Below are 18,002 nucleotides of genomic sequence, written 5' to 3'. Positions count from 1 at the left end.
GTCTTAATTAAGACACAAGAGTACTTTGAGGTTTTCCGCTCTCTCAGACTCTGTAATTATGCATTTACAAAATAGCTACCCAGATATATTTGTTATCTAAAACAAAGAGTGTCTATTTCATCAGGCTTCTTTATCCAAAAAGCTTTCTTTATAATTTCATCAGTGAAAGCTACTACACAGTAAGCTATCTGAATTTAACTATGTATATTTAAAGCTACAGAACAAGAGGTATCACAAAATGACATATCGATCTGACAAAAGCACCCGTTGATCCTGATCTTCTTCTCCGGGAAGAAGATACATTCATATGAATGACAAGGACTTGAGGAAAGTCCACACTTCACATCATTTAGCAGGCACATCAGTTTCACTTTGTAAGATGTATAAAAGATGGCCATTTTACCTCTTTACATGTTAAGAGGGAAAAAATGCAATCATTAGAGAACAGAAAGGAAGAAAGAGTGGGGAGGGAGAAAGGGAGGGAGGAAGAAAAGGAAGGAAGAAAGGAAGGAAGGAAGGAAGGAAGGGAAGGAGGAAGGGAGGGAGGGAGGGAGGGAGGGAGGAAGGAAGGAAGGAGGAGGGAAGGGAGGAAGGAAGGAAGGAAGGAAGGAGGAGGGAAGGGAGGAAGGAAGGAAAGAAGGAAGGAAGGAAGGAAGGAAGGCGAGAAAACAAGCTAAACGACTACTCATCTGGGTTGCTTGCTTTTTCTTTACCTTGTGGTAGTGTTGTAGGCAGAGTAAATATTTCCAATCTGCTTCTTCCTGTTTCCGGAAGTGGCGAAAGCACCATCACTTCTACTATGTCTGTTTCCAAAAGAGACACTGTGGATATTTGTAAAATGTCTTTGCCCACCTCTGAAAGCAAACAGAAATCATCATAAGTTTAAAGAATCTTTTATCATCTCAAGTAAGATATCACATTATAGGATTACCTTCAGTAAACCTTTAGATTTCAATTTATTTATTGCATTTTTAAAGTGACCTTTATTTTTCTTTAAATTTATTTATTTTGAAAGAGAGGGAGAGAGAGTGTGCACAAGCCGGGGAGGGGGGCAGAGAGAGAGGCAGAGAGAGAGAATCCACAGCAAGCTTCGAGTGTACACTTAAAGTGATCTTTAAACGTAAGTGATGGGGGGTGGTGCTTGGGTGGCTCAGTCAGTAAGGGTCCCACTCTTGATTTGGGCTCAGGTCATGATCTCAGAGTTTGTGGGATCAAGCCCCATGTTGGGCTCTGTGCTCAGAGCCTGTTGTAGATTTTCTCTCTCTCCCTCTCTCTCTCTCTGCCCCTCCTCTGCTCATGCTCTCTCTCTCTCAAAATAAATAAATAAACTTAAAAACTATACAGAAGTTATGGGGACATTTTTGATGAACGATGAGGGATTCTCATGACTGGATATCTGGGTTGATAGATTCAAGCCAGCTCAGTTGGGCTGATCTTCCTTCCCTGTCAGGGAAGCCTCTGGAGTTTGCCATGTACACCCCACTCAGCAGCACCTGCTTGCTCTGGCCCCTTCATTGTCCACTGTGGCCTGTTTGCCCACTCTTGGTATTGGATAAACTCCAGAATCAGTGTTCTCTGAATCTGTAGTCAAGATATTGTGGGTATGGTGGAAATACCCATGACTTTATGAGTTTGCTTCTCTGGAAATCAGGCCTCTGAAAGGTGGCATGCCTGGGACACATCTTCAGTTCTTTCCAGAGTCACTACTCCTTCTTTCCACAGAACAGGGGCTGTTCTGTATGTGTCCACTTTCTCAGGCCCCCAGGATCAGCCCCTCCCCTCAGGTGGTCAGCTGGTGGTCTTTCGTCTGACAACAAAGAAGACCAAAGACATCTGATACAAAGTGGACCTTAATATTCTTTAAAAAAAAAAGTTATGTATTTATTTTGAGAGAGAGAGAGCATGAGAGCACGAGTAGGGGAGCGGCAGAGAGAAAGGGAGAGAGGGAATCCCAAATAGGCTCTGCGCTGTCAGCACAGAGCCCAATGTGGGGCTGGATCCACACACTGTGAGATCATGACCCGAGTCAAAATCAAGAGTTGGATGCTTAACCGACCAAACCATCCAGGTGCCCTGACCTCAATGTTCTTATTCAGAAGATATTTTTGTATCAATAAAATGCAATCCTTTACATCTCTGATTTTGAGCCCAGGTCACCAATCTCCTACTAGACCATGTGCTCTCAGGGCCTCATTTTATTTTCTTGTGTCTTTTATTGGTTTCTTCTATTCAGCTCTCAAGACTACCCAATCTTCAGATTGTGACCTTGCTGCAGCCCTGCTTCCCCACCATAGTTGTCCAATTTTATTTTTCTGTTGCAAACTTCTTAAAACAGAAGTTGCTATTTATGGACTTCGTTTTCTGACCACCACGCCCTCCCTAACCTCTTTGTCCCTCTATTCCAAGGCAGTAGCTCTCCCAGCAGTTACCCGCTGATGGGCCCATGCAGAAGGGCTTCATCCCAGCCCTCACTGCTCTCAAGTTTCTGCCAGGCCACACCCTCATCAGCCTTCCTCTTTCAAGCTCTTTCTGGAGTGGGGACTCCCAGTGCTCTCATTACACTGGCCTGTCCTCAGTTGTCTTCATTGCCTCATCTTCCTCTGTCCATAACTGCAATGGAAGTTGCTTTTCCCGTCCCACACTTTAACCAGATATGTTAAAAAATGGAACATTTAAGCAGGATGTGCATCCACTGCGAGGTGAGCCATAGGTCCTACCACAGTCCATGTCTTCGAATTTACGTATTTAGCTTATCCATTTGGCCTCATTAAGCAATTGGTATTTCCCTCTACTCTGTCTTTTCTTTTTTAATTTTTTTAATGTTTATTTATTTTTGAGACAGAGAGAGACAGAGCATGAACGGGGGAGGGTCAGAGAGAGGGAGACACAGAATCTGAAGCAGGCTCCAGGCTCTAAGCTGTCAGTACAGAGCCTGACATGGGGCTTGAACTCTATGAACCGTGAGATCATGACCTGAGCCGAAGTCGGATGCTCAACCTACTGAGCCACCCAGGCACCCCTATTCTATCTTCTTAAGCCTTCCCATCAGCTTCCACAATTTCAAGATCAGGATGCTATCATTAAGACTTGAACTACAAATCTCCATTTCCAAACATTAGCTAAATATCCCCAAATAGCTTATTAGCTTCAAATCTACACAAATCTCGTCAGCTCACGCTATCCCTCAACCTCTCTAATTTCCTTATTTTCTTGAGTTTTTGCTTCATTTGATGACATCATAAACTTCCACCATCCAGGCTAGAAATTTTGGAGTCGTGCTGATCCTCCCCTCTCACATTTGATGGGACACCAAAGTCCTGCCAATTTCCTCACTCAGAGCTGTCCCCTCCTTTCTCTTTCTATGACTGCTGCATGGTGTGTGCACTCTGGATAAGAGCATGAGCCTCAAGACAGACTTCCTGGATTTGGGTCCCGGCTCCACCACTATCCAATCGCATGACTCTGAATGAGTACTTCGCCTCACTGTGCCTCAATTGCCTCATCTGTAAATTGGGATAGTAATAGTCTCTACCCCATAAAAGTTGTCTGGAATGATTAAATGAATTAACACATGCCAAGTTCTTAGAACGCGATCATATGACAGAGAATACCTCGATAAATGTCGGCTATTGTTATGATTACTGTCACCTCTTGCCTGGGCTACTAGACTTGTTCCCTAACTCCTCTTTTTTATTCCATTCTCTTGCCTTTCAGCTCCATCCTTCACACTGGTGGCAGAGTCATCCTCCAAAGTCAAATCATACCAGGCCCATCTTGAAAACCTCAGAGGATGTCCCAGACTCCTTGCAATGATATTCAAGACCCTCATCTTCTTCAGGACTTCATTGCCATGATCATCATTGAGTAAACTCTTCTGTTTACCTATTATACCAGACTGCTGGCCATTCCAAGTGCCTTTACTCAGACTTCTCTCCTGAGCTGGAATACTAATATACCCCATCCCCCACTACTTAAATCCTCAGAGAACTCTCCCCCAACCCTCTGCACCTCCTTATCTGGTCTCCACTCCTTTCCTCACACTTGGCAGAGTTAATTGCTTCTTCCTCTGAGACTACACAGCACTCTGCTTATTCCTCCACCACGAAATTGTCTCCTTGACCTTTTCATGCCCCCACTGACCTAGGTTCAGCATTTTAGACCTAGTAGTCACTCACTAATCTTAAAAAGTTAATGAATAAATTAAAAATGTGTTTGGGTAAAAATATACCAGAAAGGAAAGTATTAGTTCTTACTACTTATCACATAACTGCTACCTCACCTTCCAGGTCTGTGGTTTACCTGGGCATGTGGATGACATTACTGAAAAACCCAGATATCATTTTGTTTAAAGAGGAAATATTAAAGATGCATGTACTAAAACTTTCTTTAGCTATCTCTATTAAATAGAGATCAAGTATTTTAAAATATATTTCAAGGATAAACCAATGAAACTACTTTTTGTGATAACATTAGAAATATCTAGCATTATATATAATGTATATAATATACATACATATTATATATGTGTACAATATATGTATAATATATATAAAATCTGACATGAGAAATATCTAAATTAATCCATTAATTTAGTTAAGAAAGTTTATTTAGCTCAACTACATGCCAAGCAGAGGTACCAAAAACCCTTGAAACATGATGTGGGAATTCTCTTACATAACTTACAGCAGTTATTTAAATGTTTCCTTTATAGAAAATACACTAGAGCCCCATCTTCACAACCTTAAATTCTTTGGAATAAAGTGACCAGTCTTTTCATTAATTAATTGCCAATTAATTAACATTCCATGTTGTACCTACGAATCCAAGGATCTGAAACAAGCTTGATGGATTGGCATTGATGATGAAGACGCATCCTTCTGATGTTCCAACTAATAGATATATCCCTCGCTGGTCATAACTAGGGAAGAAGAAATCTGAGGCTCAGATTTTGCTTGTTTCACCAGTAAGATGGTAAACAAACTTATTGACTGACAGTGTGGAAATACATTCAAAACCAGTCATTCTTATGGTTTGTGATTTTTAATATTATCCCATCTTATAAAAAGCCAAGTGATTACAGGTAAATACAATCATTACATTCTAGGTTAATGTTATCTCCAAACTGCAGCTTAAAAGCGCACAGTCGAGAAGATGCAGTGGTGTTTCATCATAAGTAAGTGAAATATGACACCAGAGCTTTCTTGGTATTGCAGGTGGAAATAAACAATTCTCAAACTAGTGATCACTGTGACATCTAGTGCCTGGCAGGAGGAGGAAGAATGTAGTGAGATGTTTCTGTACCTTCTTCAAATTCGAAAAATGGGAAAATAGAAATTATAATAAGAGAAAAGGATCTGAGAAAGAGGAGGCGGCAAAAGTATAAATGGAGTGAGGTTACAGCTCCTTTCCCCCTGAGCTGGAGGGAGCCATGAGCACAATGCAGCAGGTGGAAACCTGCCTCCTCCAGGCACGAGTTAGGCAATCCTTTAAAGCTTCTCTTAACTTCTCTGAGCCTAAATCCTCTCATTTGTGGAACAGGAACAAACACCATTCTGACTGCTGTAGTGAGATTCACATTCACATACAATGTATGACAGCACCTCAAACTGTAAAGCAGGGCACCAATGTCACTTCTTATTAATACTTACTATTCTGATAAATTAACAAAAGAAAGAACAATAACATACAAGTCTAAATCCAATGTCTCTATGCTGTCTTCTAAAAAGTATTACTTCAAAAGATTTGAAATCATCTAAATGCCCATCGATACACACTTTTGGAGCACCTGGGTGGCTCCCTTGGTTAAGTGACTCTTGATTTAGGCTCAGGTCATGATGTTACTGTTGTAAGATCGAGCCCCACATCAGGCTCTGCACTGGGCATGGAACCTGCTTAAGATTCTCTCTCTCCCTCTCCCTCTGCCCCTCCCCTGCTTGCGTGCTCTCTCTCTCTGAAAACAAAACAAAACCCCAAAGAACTCAGTCTTTAAAAATGATAGTATATTGGGTATTTACCCAAAAAATACAAAAACACTAATTCAAAGGGATACATGCACCCCTAAATTTATTACAGCATTATCTATAATAGCCAAATTATGGAAACAACCCAAGTGTCTATCAACTGATGAATGGATAAAGAAGATGTGGTGTGTATGTATGTATGTATGTATGTATGTATGTATATATAATGGAATATTACTCAGCCATAAAAAAGAATGAAATCTTGCCATTTGCAACAACATGGATGGAGCTAGAGAGTATAATGCTAAGTGAAATAAGTCAGTCAGAGACAAATGCCAAATGATTTCACTTATATGTGGAATTTAAGAAACAAAACAAATGAGTAAGGGAAAAAAAAGAGAGAGAGAGAAAGAGAGACAAACCAAGAAATAGACTCTTTAACTATGCAGAACAAACTGATGGTTACCAGAGGGGAGGTGGGTGGGGGGGGGGGGGGGAATCAGTGAAACAGGTGAAGGGGATTAAAAGGACACTTATCATGATGAGCACTGAGTAATGTGTAGAACTGTTGAAACACTATATTGCACACCTGAAACGAATCTAACACTGTATGTTAACAATACTGGAATTAAAATTAAAAAGTTTTAAATGATGGTATATTTATATCATGGAATACTATGTACCACAAAACAGAATAAGGAAGGTCTTCATGTGTGGATAGAAAACATTGTCCAAAATATACCATTAAGTGGAAAAAAAAATGAGGTATAGAACATTGTATACAGTTTGCTACCCATTAAAAGCAAAGGCGTTTAAATCAAAACTTGAAAAAAATAAAAACGAAGGCAGTGACTCTGGACCCCCACTACCTGGGTTCAAATCCTGACATTTGCTATTTACTACCTGTGCAATATTAAGCAAATTATTTAACACATTGTGCCTAATGTTCCTCCCCCGTAATGGAGACAATAAGAGTATCCATCTCATACAACAAAGCACATACCACATTCTAAGTGCTTGATAATTATTTGTGTAATTAAAAGGAAGAACTTGTGGGTTTTTGTTTGTTTGTTTGTTTGTTTTGCTTATTTATGGATAGAATATCTCTGGAAAGAAGACATGAGAAACTGGTAACAGGCTGCCTCCAGGGAGGACAACTGAGTGGGAACAAGAGTGGGAGCCTTTTCACGATGCACCCCTCTGTACTTTTTGAATAGTGACCTGAGTCAGTGTATTAATTTTTGAAACAAAACATGTAAAACTTAAAATTAAAAGAAATTATGGCTTCACTGTAATTCTCGACAGACAGTCCTAACAATGCTGCTGCCAGAAGCAGGAAGTACTTACAGCAGGTGCTGCACAGACCATTCGGAGGGAAAGACCTTGTAAATTGCCCGAGGGGTCTCAGGATCTCTGACATCCAGGAAATGGATGGAGCCCTCCTGGGTGCCCACAGCAGCAGAGAAGGAGGAGGGAGAGGAAGCCAGAACCGTCGCCTGTTTAAAATAACCCCAGAGGCTTAATTTCCCTGTGCCAGAACACAAAGCCTGCTCTACTACACATAAGAATCTACAGTTTATTTGAAAAGCCCTCAAAATGAGGACCTTGGCAAGTGTTGTATGATATTACAAATTACACATGCAGCATTCCTGAGCTAATAGATAGCCTAAGTTACAGGAATCTGTACGTCTTATTCTTTAATCCTAAAGTTAGCATCACAAAAATATAAAGAGATTTCTTGAGCTTTAAACCATGGTGTCATTTATATCCCTAAAGGATTATGAAATGATTATACCAATAATAATAAAAAAATAAAATAAATTTAAAATACATTCCTAGCACTTTTGGACATCTTTCTGGAATGTTAGTGATTTTTTTTTTTAATCAGCATTCATCTGTTGGCTGATGGTAGATGCTGGTATGATGGAGGAAGACTTAAGAAAATAACCATATCACTGCACCATATATTCAGTAACCAAAGACATGCATCGCAGATTCCTGCTTACCTCACAGTCATCTACAGAATATGAGGTCTAGGGGAGTAAATCTGCTTTCATGACGCTGAAGCAATCAGATTCATTCCTCTATAATTATACCTTGTAGGCTGTTTTGAATATGATCATAGAACGTTAGAAATAGAAAAGACTTTAAGAGATAATCATTTGGTAGAACAGAAAATGGAGGCCAAGAAAAATGTAGCAATTTGCTTCAGGATCCCATAGCTGGCGACAAAGATGAGAACTCATTAGAGTGTACAGTTGTCCAACCAAGCATGTCTTTATTTTATTTTTAAAGGTGAATTTTCCAAGGTTGAGTCTTTATAGTGGTATCTCAGTGTGAAACTGGAAACGAAATAGTGAGAGTTTTTCTTTTTTTCTTTTTTTCAACTAAAAGTCTTTATGGGATCTGTGTGTGTGTGTGTGTGTGTGTGTGTGTGTGTGTGTGTGTGTGTTCTCAAAATAATCAGTTGAAATTATCGTCCATTCCCGGGCAATAGTCAGCCAGGTTAAAAATATACAGCAATATCTGGAGGGGTCTTCTGTTCCTTAGCAAGTGCCATCAAGGGAAGCTGCTAGTGTCCAGACATCCTCCCATCCCAGTGCTGGGCCGGGGTCTCTGCCTAAAATGTTCATGGGGAACACAGTCCCAGGCACAGGCAGGAGACCTAGCCTCAGTATTGCTGGGTCAGTGCACTTACCAATTCCCCACAAGGCAGCAGTATTGTTCAGGAAGGAGCAACCACCAGATGTCCCCAGTGCAGGCTGAACCATATGAGTGTGCCATGCCTGGTTTGGAGTTCAGTGAACATTTGTCAAATTAACTGTGAAAGCTATTTGAATGTCTCCCCTCTGGTTGGGCGAAGGAGAGATCTGGTACAGAAAGCAAGCCTTCTCACGGTGCCTCTATCTCTCTTTAGCCAAGAAGAACAAGGTAAGCCCTGATTAGAGAGACTCTCAGGTAGGTTGTTAACCACTTGTATGTCTCTCATTTGTAAAAGGAGATGTGATGAACTTGAAGATCTCTTCAAGCTCTAGTAATTCTAACAGAAATAAATACATATGAGCTCTTGTCACTAGAACATGCAGTCTACTCACATTTCAGTCTTTTAGGTAAGAATTTTTAGGTTTATTTGTTGGGGTGAGTTTTATATATCCCATTGAATTACGTGCCTTTGCATCTTATAATCCCTCTTATGTGAGGTGTGATGTTTCCTCTTGTCTTATAATTGAGATTTTAATTTTATAAAGGGGAAGGACTGTAACCTCCCTACCTACTACCAAGATCCATATCTTATCTAGAACTGTAGAATACATCAAATGATGATTTCAGGGAGAAATAGCATTGCCATTGTTTCTTGGTCCTTTTAAGTTTTAGAAATGTTATTTTATGTAAAATGTACTATGAACATAGCAGAAATACTGGGATCACCTTGTGGTGAGTGTTGTGAGCAATTGTGGTTTGCCACTCAGCATCCATACACCTTCCTTCTGGAAAATTTCTGGAATATCTATTGAGAAACCATCTCTCCTATTTTGGAGGTTCAGTGAAACAGATCTGACTCCCATTTTCAAGGCTAAGCTTAAGTCAATTAGCATTTCTCATTCCTCTGTCCACAGTGACTAGTTCAGGGATGTTATTAAGACATTAGAAAATGGGGTGCATGAGTGCCTCAGTGAGTTGAGCAGCTGACTCTTGATTTCAGCTCAAGTCATGATCTCGCAGTTCATGAGATCAAGCCTCGCGTCAGGCTCTGTGCTGACAGTGTGGAGCCTGCTTGGGATTCTCTCTCCCTCTCTCTTTGGCCCTCCCCTCTTACTTTCTCTCTATAACACAATAAATAAATAAATTAAAAAAAAAGACATTAGAAGACATTTAGCCTTGGGGAAAGGAGAAGCTTCTTTTCTCTTCCTCCTCCCACTGGAGGAGGCTTTCTTCCTTGATGGTCTGACACCCATGAGGCTGACACCTGTGGCATTTGGGTACCACTAAAAGATGCCTAGGGTGAAACTAAAGATATAGAGAAAAAACCAAGATCCTTGATAATATCGTTTGAGTTGCTGGACGGAACCACATCTGAGGCCGGACAAGTTCTATACTTTACAGTCAATTAAGCCAACACTTCCCACTTCCTTAATTTTGACTCAAGCTGGTTAGAGTAGCAATTTTCTTTCATTTCTAACTGACCTCCTTGAGGTTAGATGGGGCGATTTAACTAGTTATGGCCGAGGGCGGTGACTCATTTCTGAGTAAAAACACCTAAGTGCTACTTCAAGACCCTCAAACACTCCCTTCCCATACCATGGCATTGAGGAGCTATGAGTCAGCCTCCCTCAGCCTGGCTCCCTGAGAGAGAGACTGTGTGGAGCAGAGACCCTGCCAAACCACAGGGAACTTACAGCGTGAGTGAGATATAAACCACGAGGACCTCAGCAACAATTGCCACCACAGACAATGTTGGTATACACCAATACCGTACCTTATATTCTATCTTCCGGGCTGCGGAATATACTTTATACACCGGAATTACTCTACATGCAGAGGGTAAAAATGCCCTACTGGCATGTGTAACAAGTATTTCCATAGACTATTGACATGTAAATATGAAAACATAGATTAGATTAGAATTCAATATTTTAATCCATTTCTAAGCCACACTTACTGGGGTATTCAGACAAATCCTGCTGGCACAAGTACCATCTTCTAAACACCAAACACAAACTTCCCCTGAATGTGTGAGTGTCTGTAAAAGAAAGAAAAATAAAACCCTAAACAGAAAACAAGACTCTGTTATAGAATCATATTCTAAATCCCTTTTTAGTATGTCAATGACTTGGATGACTTACTATAATACTTCATTTTACTTGTATGGATTATGACGACAATCACAACACCAGTACTTCTGATTTAAACAAAAATTAAATTACCTTTAATACAATTTAAGTAACACATAATAACTATTTAGGATCAGAAAAGTGAAATAAAACATTTTTTTCCATGTAGCATAATCACTTAGAAATTCAACAGGATTATCGCTTAAGGAGTAAAGCTAGAAACAAGAAATTATACATTTTTAAAACTAATAGATTTTGCTTTTAAGACCAGTTTCAGTACTATAGAAATTTTGAGCAGAAAGTACAAAGTTGCCCTTACCCTCCCCCCACCAGATACATAAAATTTCCTCTATTATTATCTTGCCTTCAGTGTAGTACATTTGTTACAATTGAGGAGCCAACATTGATACATTATTATTGACTAAAGCCCATAGTCCGTATTAGGGTTCTCTCTGTGTCATACATCCTACAGGCTTTAACAAATGTATAATATGTATCCGCCATCACAGTGTCATACAGAATAGTTTCACTGCCCTAAAAACTCGCTGTGTTCCACCTCCATCTTTCCCTCCCTCCTTCCCACCGAGTCCCTGGCAGCCCCTGATCTTTTTACTGTCTCCATAGTTTTTCTTTTTCCCGAACATCACATAGAATGAATCATATAGCTTTTTCCCAAATTGGCTTCTTTCACTTAACATTATGCATTTAAGGCTCTTCTATATCCTTTCACAATTTAATAGCTCATTTATTCTTAGTGCCGGATAATATTCCATTGTATGGATATATCACAGTTTGTTTATTCATTCACCTACCGGGGGATATCTTGGTTACTTCCACGTTTTGGCAATTATGAATAAACTTGCTATAAACATTCATGTATAGGTTTTTGTGTGGGCACACGTTTTCAACTCCAGTTTTCAAATTGGTTTTCAAATACCAAGAGGCCCAATTGCTGAATCATAAGGTAAGAGAGTGTTTAGCTTTGTGAGAAAGGGCCAAACTTGCAAAGTTGCTATACCATTTTGATTCCTATAGGCAATGAGTAATTGCTTCTGTTGCTGCAATATCCTCGCTAGCACTTGGTATTGTCCACGTTTTAGATTTTACACATTCTAATAGGTGTGTGGTGTCATCTCATTGCTTTAATTTGCAATTCTCTAAATGATGAATAATGTTGAACATCTTTTCATATACTTATTTGCTATCTGTATATTTTCTGTGGTAAAGTATTCCAATGTGTTGCTCCTTTTTTTACTGGAGTTGATTATTTTCTTAGTGTTGAGCTATAAGAATGCTTTGCACATTTTGGAAACCAGTCCATTATCAGATACATGTTTTACAAAGATTTTTCTCCCTGTCTGTGGCTTGTCTTTACTTTCTTTTAATATTGTCTTTCCTAGTGTATCAGCCTTTGATTTTAATGAAGTCCAACGTGTCAGTTTTTCCTTTCATGGATTACGTTTTGTATTGTGTTGAAAAAGTCATTGCCAACCTCCTATGCTATTTTATGGGAATTTATAGTTTTTCATTTTACATTTAGGTCCAGTGTGAGTTAATTTTTTTGGAAGGTGTAAAGTCTGTGACTCAATGGTGATGACAATGATGATGATTTTGCATGTGGATGTCCAGTTGTTCCTGCACCATTTGGTTAAAAGACTGTCCCTTCTCAATTGAATTGTTTTTGCTCCTTTGTCAAAGGTCAGTCAACTATATTTGTATGGATCTATTTCTAGGTCCTCTCTTCTGTTCCATTCATCTATTTGTCCAGTTGTTCACCAATACCATACTGTCTTGATTACTGTAGCCTTAAAATAAATCTTGAAAATTGGGTAGTGTTGGTCATACATTTTTTTCTTCAATATTGTATTTGCAATTCTGAATCTTTGCTTCTCCATATAAACTTCAGAATCAGTTTATTGATATCCACAAGATAACTTGCTGGGATTTTGATTGGGATTGCATTGAATCTTACCACATGCTAGACTGTGGTGGGCACTGATAAGTTAAGTTTGGAAAGTTTGGAAAGAACTGACACCTTAACGATTTTGAGTCTTCTTATCCATGTGCATGGAATATCTGTCCATGTATTTAGATCTTGTTTGATTTCATTCAAAGGAGTTTTGTAACTTTTCTCATATAGATCTTGTACATATTTTTGCTAGAACTCCCAAAATTTTAATGGATTTGTTGATAAACCATATGAAAAATGAAATGTTTCTTGAGATCAATAAAAAGTAAACAGTTAAACACCAGGAAGAAAACAGTTTCTTTCCAAAATGTAGCAGTTGGGTTTTTTTTCCTAAGTAGGTCAAATTCATATTTTGTGCATGGCAAGTATTTCATTTCCATCCTCAGAGGGTCTATACTACTCTGACAAAGGGTAAATACTACTAGCTTAATGAGTGTTAATAACTCATGAGCGATGAATCTGTTTAAAGCTCTGGCTTGGAAAACTTGGGTGATGAATATAAACAGGATGGCTCCTCAGATTTTACATTTATTTATTTCTGAGAGACAGAGAGAGATAGAGCATGAGTAGGGCCGAAGTCGTAGGCTTAACCGACTGAGCCACCCAGGCGCCCCAACTCCTCAGATTTTAATTGCTCTGGATGTTTTCAGAGACTTAATGTTATGAAGTCAAAATATAATGATGTCATTCTAACTGGGGAGGACATTCAGTGATGGAAGTGGTTGGCATTTCTACCACATCCTTAATATCCTCTGGCTCCTATTTGTATAAGGTTCCACATAAACTTCCAAAATCTTATCTTTAAATCCTACCGTGAAATGCTAAAATATTCCTTACCATGCAGTATTCATGTCCAGGTGAGATAAAGTCAATTGCCTGAAATTTCCCATCACAAGCCTCTAGGACTCTATTAAAGGTTGGCTCCTCACCAAAAGTGTAAATATAAATGGATCCCTGTTAAATATACCAAAAAAAAAAAAAAAAAAAGAAAGAAAGAAAGAAAAGAAATATGATGTAATTGTTGTGTGTGCAGTTCAGCAACTATTTATTAAATGCCTACTATGAGCAAGGCACTGTGTGGGAATAGGTGAAGGGAAATTAGAGATCAACGCCAATAAGGCCTTGACCTTGAAGAGCTTAAAATCTAGATGCTTAATTTGTTTATTGATTGATTCATTCACTCACACGTCATTTAAAATAATCAACAAATAGGACTTTCTTCTTTTCTCCAATTCCAAGCATTCGTTTTTTAAGGAATAAAACATAACACTTCTTCCTGACTTCAAAAATATTTATACAAAAAATTTGTGAAATGTGGAAAACCAGAAAAATTGTTATGGTGAACGAGTAAGTCTTAATCACATACTAGACAGTGGTGGGCACTGATAAAAACTTTTAAATAAGCCTTTGTGGAAATTGTGGAGGTGGGGCTGAAGCTGTTACTTTATGACTTATTTATCATTCTCAGCTGCCGAATTCACCTCTCAAAAAAAATCTATCCTGTAAGTTATGACTCTCTGCCAAGTAACTGTAATATGGTAGAGCCACTTAACTAGCAATAAGAAATCGGCTTTCAACTGAAGACGAGTTCTTCACATTTCCTTGAGTTAAACATGAATACTCCTGTTCTTGTTGGTCTAAAAAATACAATTCTGTAGAGTCTAAATTTGATAGATACTTACTGATTTTAATTTTCATTCATTCCTTCAGCAAATATTGAATGGATACACTGGCCTGGCATGGCTCTGCATGCTGGGACGATAGCAGAGGACAAAACAGGCAAAAATTCCCTGCCCTCATGGAGCTTACATTCTGCTGGGGCATTCAGACAATAGACAAGGTATCTAAATAGGATATATTGTAAGTTAAACAGCAGTACTTGTAAGACTCAAAAACATAAAGCAGGGAAAGAAGGTAAGACATGATAAGAGAGTGGGATTTTCAACCAAGTAGCCAAGGAAGGCTTTACTGAGGTAACTTTAGAGAAAAGACTTGAAGGAAATGAGGAAAAAAAGGATTCATGTGCATTCTGTGGGAAGAGCATTCCAAACAGAGAGAACAGCCAGTGCAAAGACGGTGAAGGGGGAACATGCCTTGTGAGTTAAAGAAAACAGCATGATTGCCAGCATGACTGGAACAGGATGAACAAGAAGCAGAGCAGGGGGAGACAAGGCCCAGTGAGAACAGAACCCATATCATGAAGAGCCTTGTAAAGCACAGTGAGGATTTTGGCTCTTAGTCAGAAGAACATGGGAAATCACTGGAGGGTTCTGAAGAGTAAACACAACAGTTGTTCTCACTTTGGCTGCTATGTTGGGGATACAGTTTACTCTATCCTGTACTGAGAAAAGTGTATTAAGGTGTCCCATTGAGATTATGACTTTGCTTCTCCTTGTCATTTTGCCACATTTTGCTTTATATATTTTGGGACTATTTTATTTAGTACATATGTTTTTTTTTTAATGTTTATATATTCCTGGTGAATTTAACCTTTTACTATTCTTGAAATAAGTCCATTTGTCTTCAGTAATGATTTTTGCCTAATAAATATATCACCACTGGCTTTTTGTTGTTGTTAATGTTTGCATGTTAGATCTTTTTCTGTCTTAATTTTACTTACTTTCAATTTTTAAATTTACTTTCAATGTTACTGTATTTTTAAAAACTTTTATTTACTTTCTAAATTTTTTTAAATGTTTTTATTTATTTTTGAGACAGAGAAAGACAGAGCATGAGCAGGGGAGGGTTAGAGAGAGAGGGAGATAAAGAATCTGAAGCAGGCTCCAGGCTCTGAGCTGTCAGCACAGAGCCCAATGTGGGGCTCGAACTCACAGACTGTGAGATCACCACCTGAACTGAAGTCAGACGCTTAACCGACTGAGCCACCCAGGTGCCCCTAAAAAACTTTTATTTACTTTCAATCTCATTGTATGCTTATGCTTTAGCTGTGTCACTTGTAAACAGTGCATAATTGGGTTTTGTATTTTTTTTTTAAATTCGGTATTGTAACCTTTGCCTTTTAAGTAAATCAATTATTGGTTTACTTTTATTGTAATTACTAATATATATGAGTTTAAATATTACATTTTAATTTATGCTTTCTACTTTCTTACTTGTTTCTTTTTCTCTTTTCTTACCTTGTTTTGGGTTGCTCTTTTAAAAAAAGTATTTCACTTTCTCCATCTATAGTGTAGAAATTTCATCTACTGTTTCAGATCTTTTGGTGGTTACCTTAGAAGCTACAACATGTATGGGTGCCTGGGTGGCTCAGTCGCTTAAGCGTCTGACTTCGGCTCAGGTCATGATCTCACGGTTTGTGAGTTCGAGCCCCGCATCAGGCTCTGTGCTGACAGCTCGCAGCCTGAAGCCTGCTTCAGGTTCTGTGTCTCCTTCTCTCTCTGTCTCCCACCCACCCCGACTTGTGCTTTGTCTCTATCAAAAATAAATAAATGTAAAAAAAAAAAAAGAAATTACAACATGTAAACCTAATTTATAAACACCACAAGGTTACTTAAAACCTTACTTTCTGCCTGGGAAAGTAAACAATGAAATTGAAACACTTTATTCCATTTACTCCTTCCCCTCCAGTTTACATTATTGTTGTCTAGGATTTTAATTCAATGTTATTTCTAAACCTAACTTCACATTATTTTTGCTGTTAGGCAGTGTTCATTTACATTTCTCTACACATTTACTGCTATTCATTCTTATAACACAATACTTCCATCTGGGATCATTTTCCTCCCGCTTGAAGTACATTCTTTAGAATTTTCTCTAGTGATGGTCTGCTGCTTACAGTCAGTTTTGGAGTGTCTAAAAATGCTTTTTTTCAACCCTATACTGAAAAGTACTTTCCTGGGTGTAGAATTCCAGGTGGTAGTTACCTCATTTCACTACATCAGGGGTCAGCATACTTTTTTCTATAAAGGGACACAAAGTAAATATCTTAGGCTTTGCAGGCTATGTGATCTCTCACAATGACTTCATTCTACCATTGTAGTGTGAAAGCAGCCATAGACAATACATAAATGAATGGGTGTCACTGTGTTCCAATAAAACTTGATTTATAAAAACAAGCAGCAGGCTGGTTTGGGTTTACAGGGCAATAGTTTGCTGACCCTTGCTATATATGGAAGATAGCATTTCACTATTCCTTACTTACTTTATTGCCACAGAGAAGTCAGCTGTTAGTCTAATTGAAATTCCTTCGAAATAATCTGTTTCTCTCTCTGATTGCTTTTAACATATTCTCTGCCTTTGGTTTTCATGAATTTCACTTTGTTAAGTCTAAGTGTGGATATCTTTTTATGTATTCTGCTTGAGATTCACTGGTCCTCTTGAATCTGTAAATTCATGTCTTTAATCAGTCTAGAAAATCTCTTTTTTTAAAATATCTCTTTAAATATTGTCTCTGCCTCACTCTGTCTCCTCTCTGGGATTCCAATTAAGCATATGTTAGATTTTTTTCACTGTATCATTCATGTCTCTTACTCTCCCTTCTGTATATCCTATCCTTTTGCATCTCTAAGCTACCTTCTGGATAACTTCTGCTCTGTCTTCCAGTTCATGAATTCTCTGTTTGGCTATGTCCAATCTTTTGTCAGACATAGCCATTTAATTTTTACTTTGTTAGTGTATTTTTCTCTTTTAGAATTTTTATTTCAGTCTTTCTCTCTTCTGTTACGTTATGTCTTTTTAAAAAAATTTTTTTTTTACATTTTATTTATTTTTGAGAGAGAGAGAGACAGACAGAGCACAAGTGGGGGAGAGGCAGAGAGAGAGGGAGACACAGAATCCGAAGCAGGCTCCAGGCTCTGAGCTGTCAGCACAGAGCCCGACGTGGGGCTCGAACTCACAAACTGTGAGATCATGACCTGAGCTGAAGTCAGACGCTTAACTGACTCAGCCACCAAGGCGCCCCTGTTATGTTATGTCTTTTATTGTTTCCTGTTCTCCATAGATATTTTAGGTTTGTCATTTATTTGTTAAAACTGTATTTATGAAAACATAGTTAGCATAATTGTTTTAACTTCAGATATTTACCAGAAAGTGAAATCTTTTCATATTTAAATTTAAGGTTTTTTTAGGTAGAAAATCATTGACCTTTTTTTGTAATCCATCTAAGGCCATTACCTAAAAATATAAACTGCTGCTAATCCTGACTGTTGAGGGTCATTCCACTAATTAGGAGCCGTTCTAACGGTATAATTGAGGTAGACATTTGGTTTTATCCTGCATTTA

At 38.5% G+C, this 18,002-nt stretch overlaps 1 protein-coding gene across 2 annotated transcripts in view; it reads right to left on the bottom strand.

The window, feature by feature from the left end:
• CFAP43 (cilia and flagella associated protein 43) overlaps positions 1-18,002 on the bottom strand; it is a 128,588-nt gene that overhangs the window by 72,562 nt on the left and 38,024 nt on the right. For both annotated transcript variants that reach the window (XM_060641555.3, XM_060641552.3), the window contains exons 9-13: positions 13,599-13,715; positions 10,621-10,701; positions 7,308-7,456; positions 4,815-4,918; positions 714-854 (exon numbers count right to left, since the gene is read on the bottom strand). In XM_060641555.3, the coding sequence (XP_060497538.3) occupies positions 714-854; positions 4,815-4,918; positions 7,308-7,456; positions 10,621-10,701; positions 13,599-13,715 (592 nt within the window). The remainder of the gene's footprint in view (positions 1-713; positions 855-4,814; positions 4,919-7,307; positions 7,457-10,620; positions 10,702-13,598; positions 13,716-18,002) is intronic.

Source organism: Panthera onca, chromosome D2, assembly GCF_046562875.1.
Source record: "Panthera onca isolate mPanOnc1 chromosome D2, mPanOnc1 haplotype 2, whole genome shotgun sequence".
In the NCBI taxonomy this organism is placed as follows: Eukaryota; Metazoa; Chordata; class Mammalia; order Carnivora; family Felidae; genus Panthera; species Panthera onca.
The sequence above is the reverse complement of the archived record's forward strand: the minus strand, read 5'-3'. Positions and strand labels throughout refer to the sequence as shown.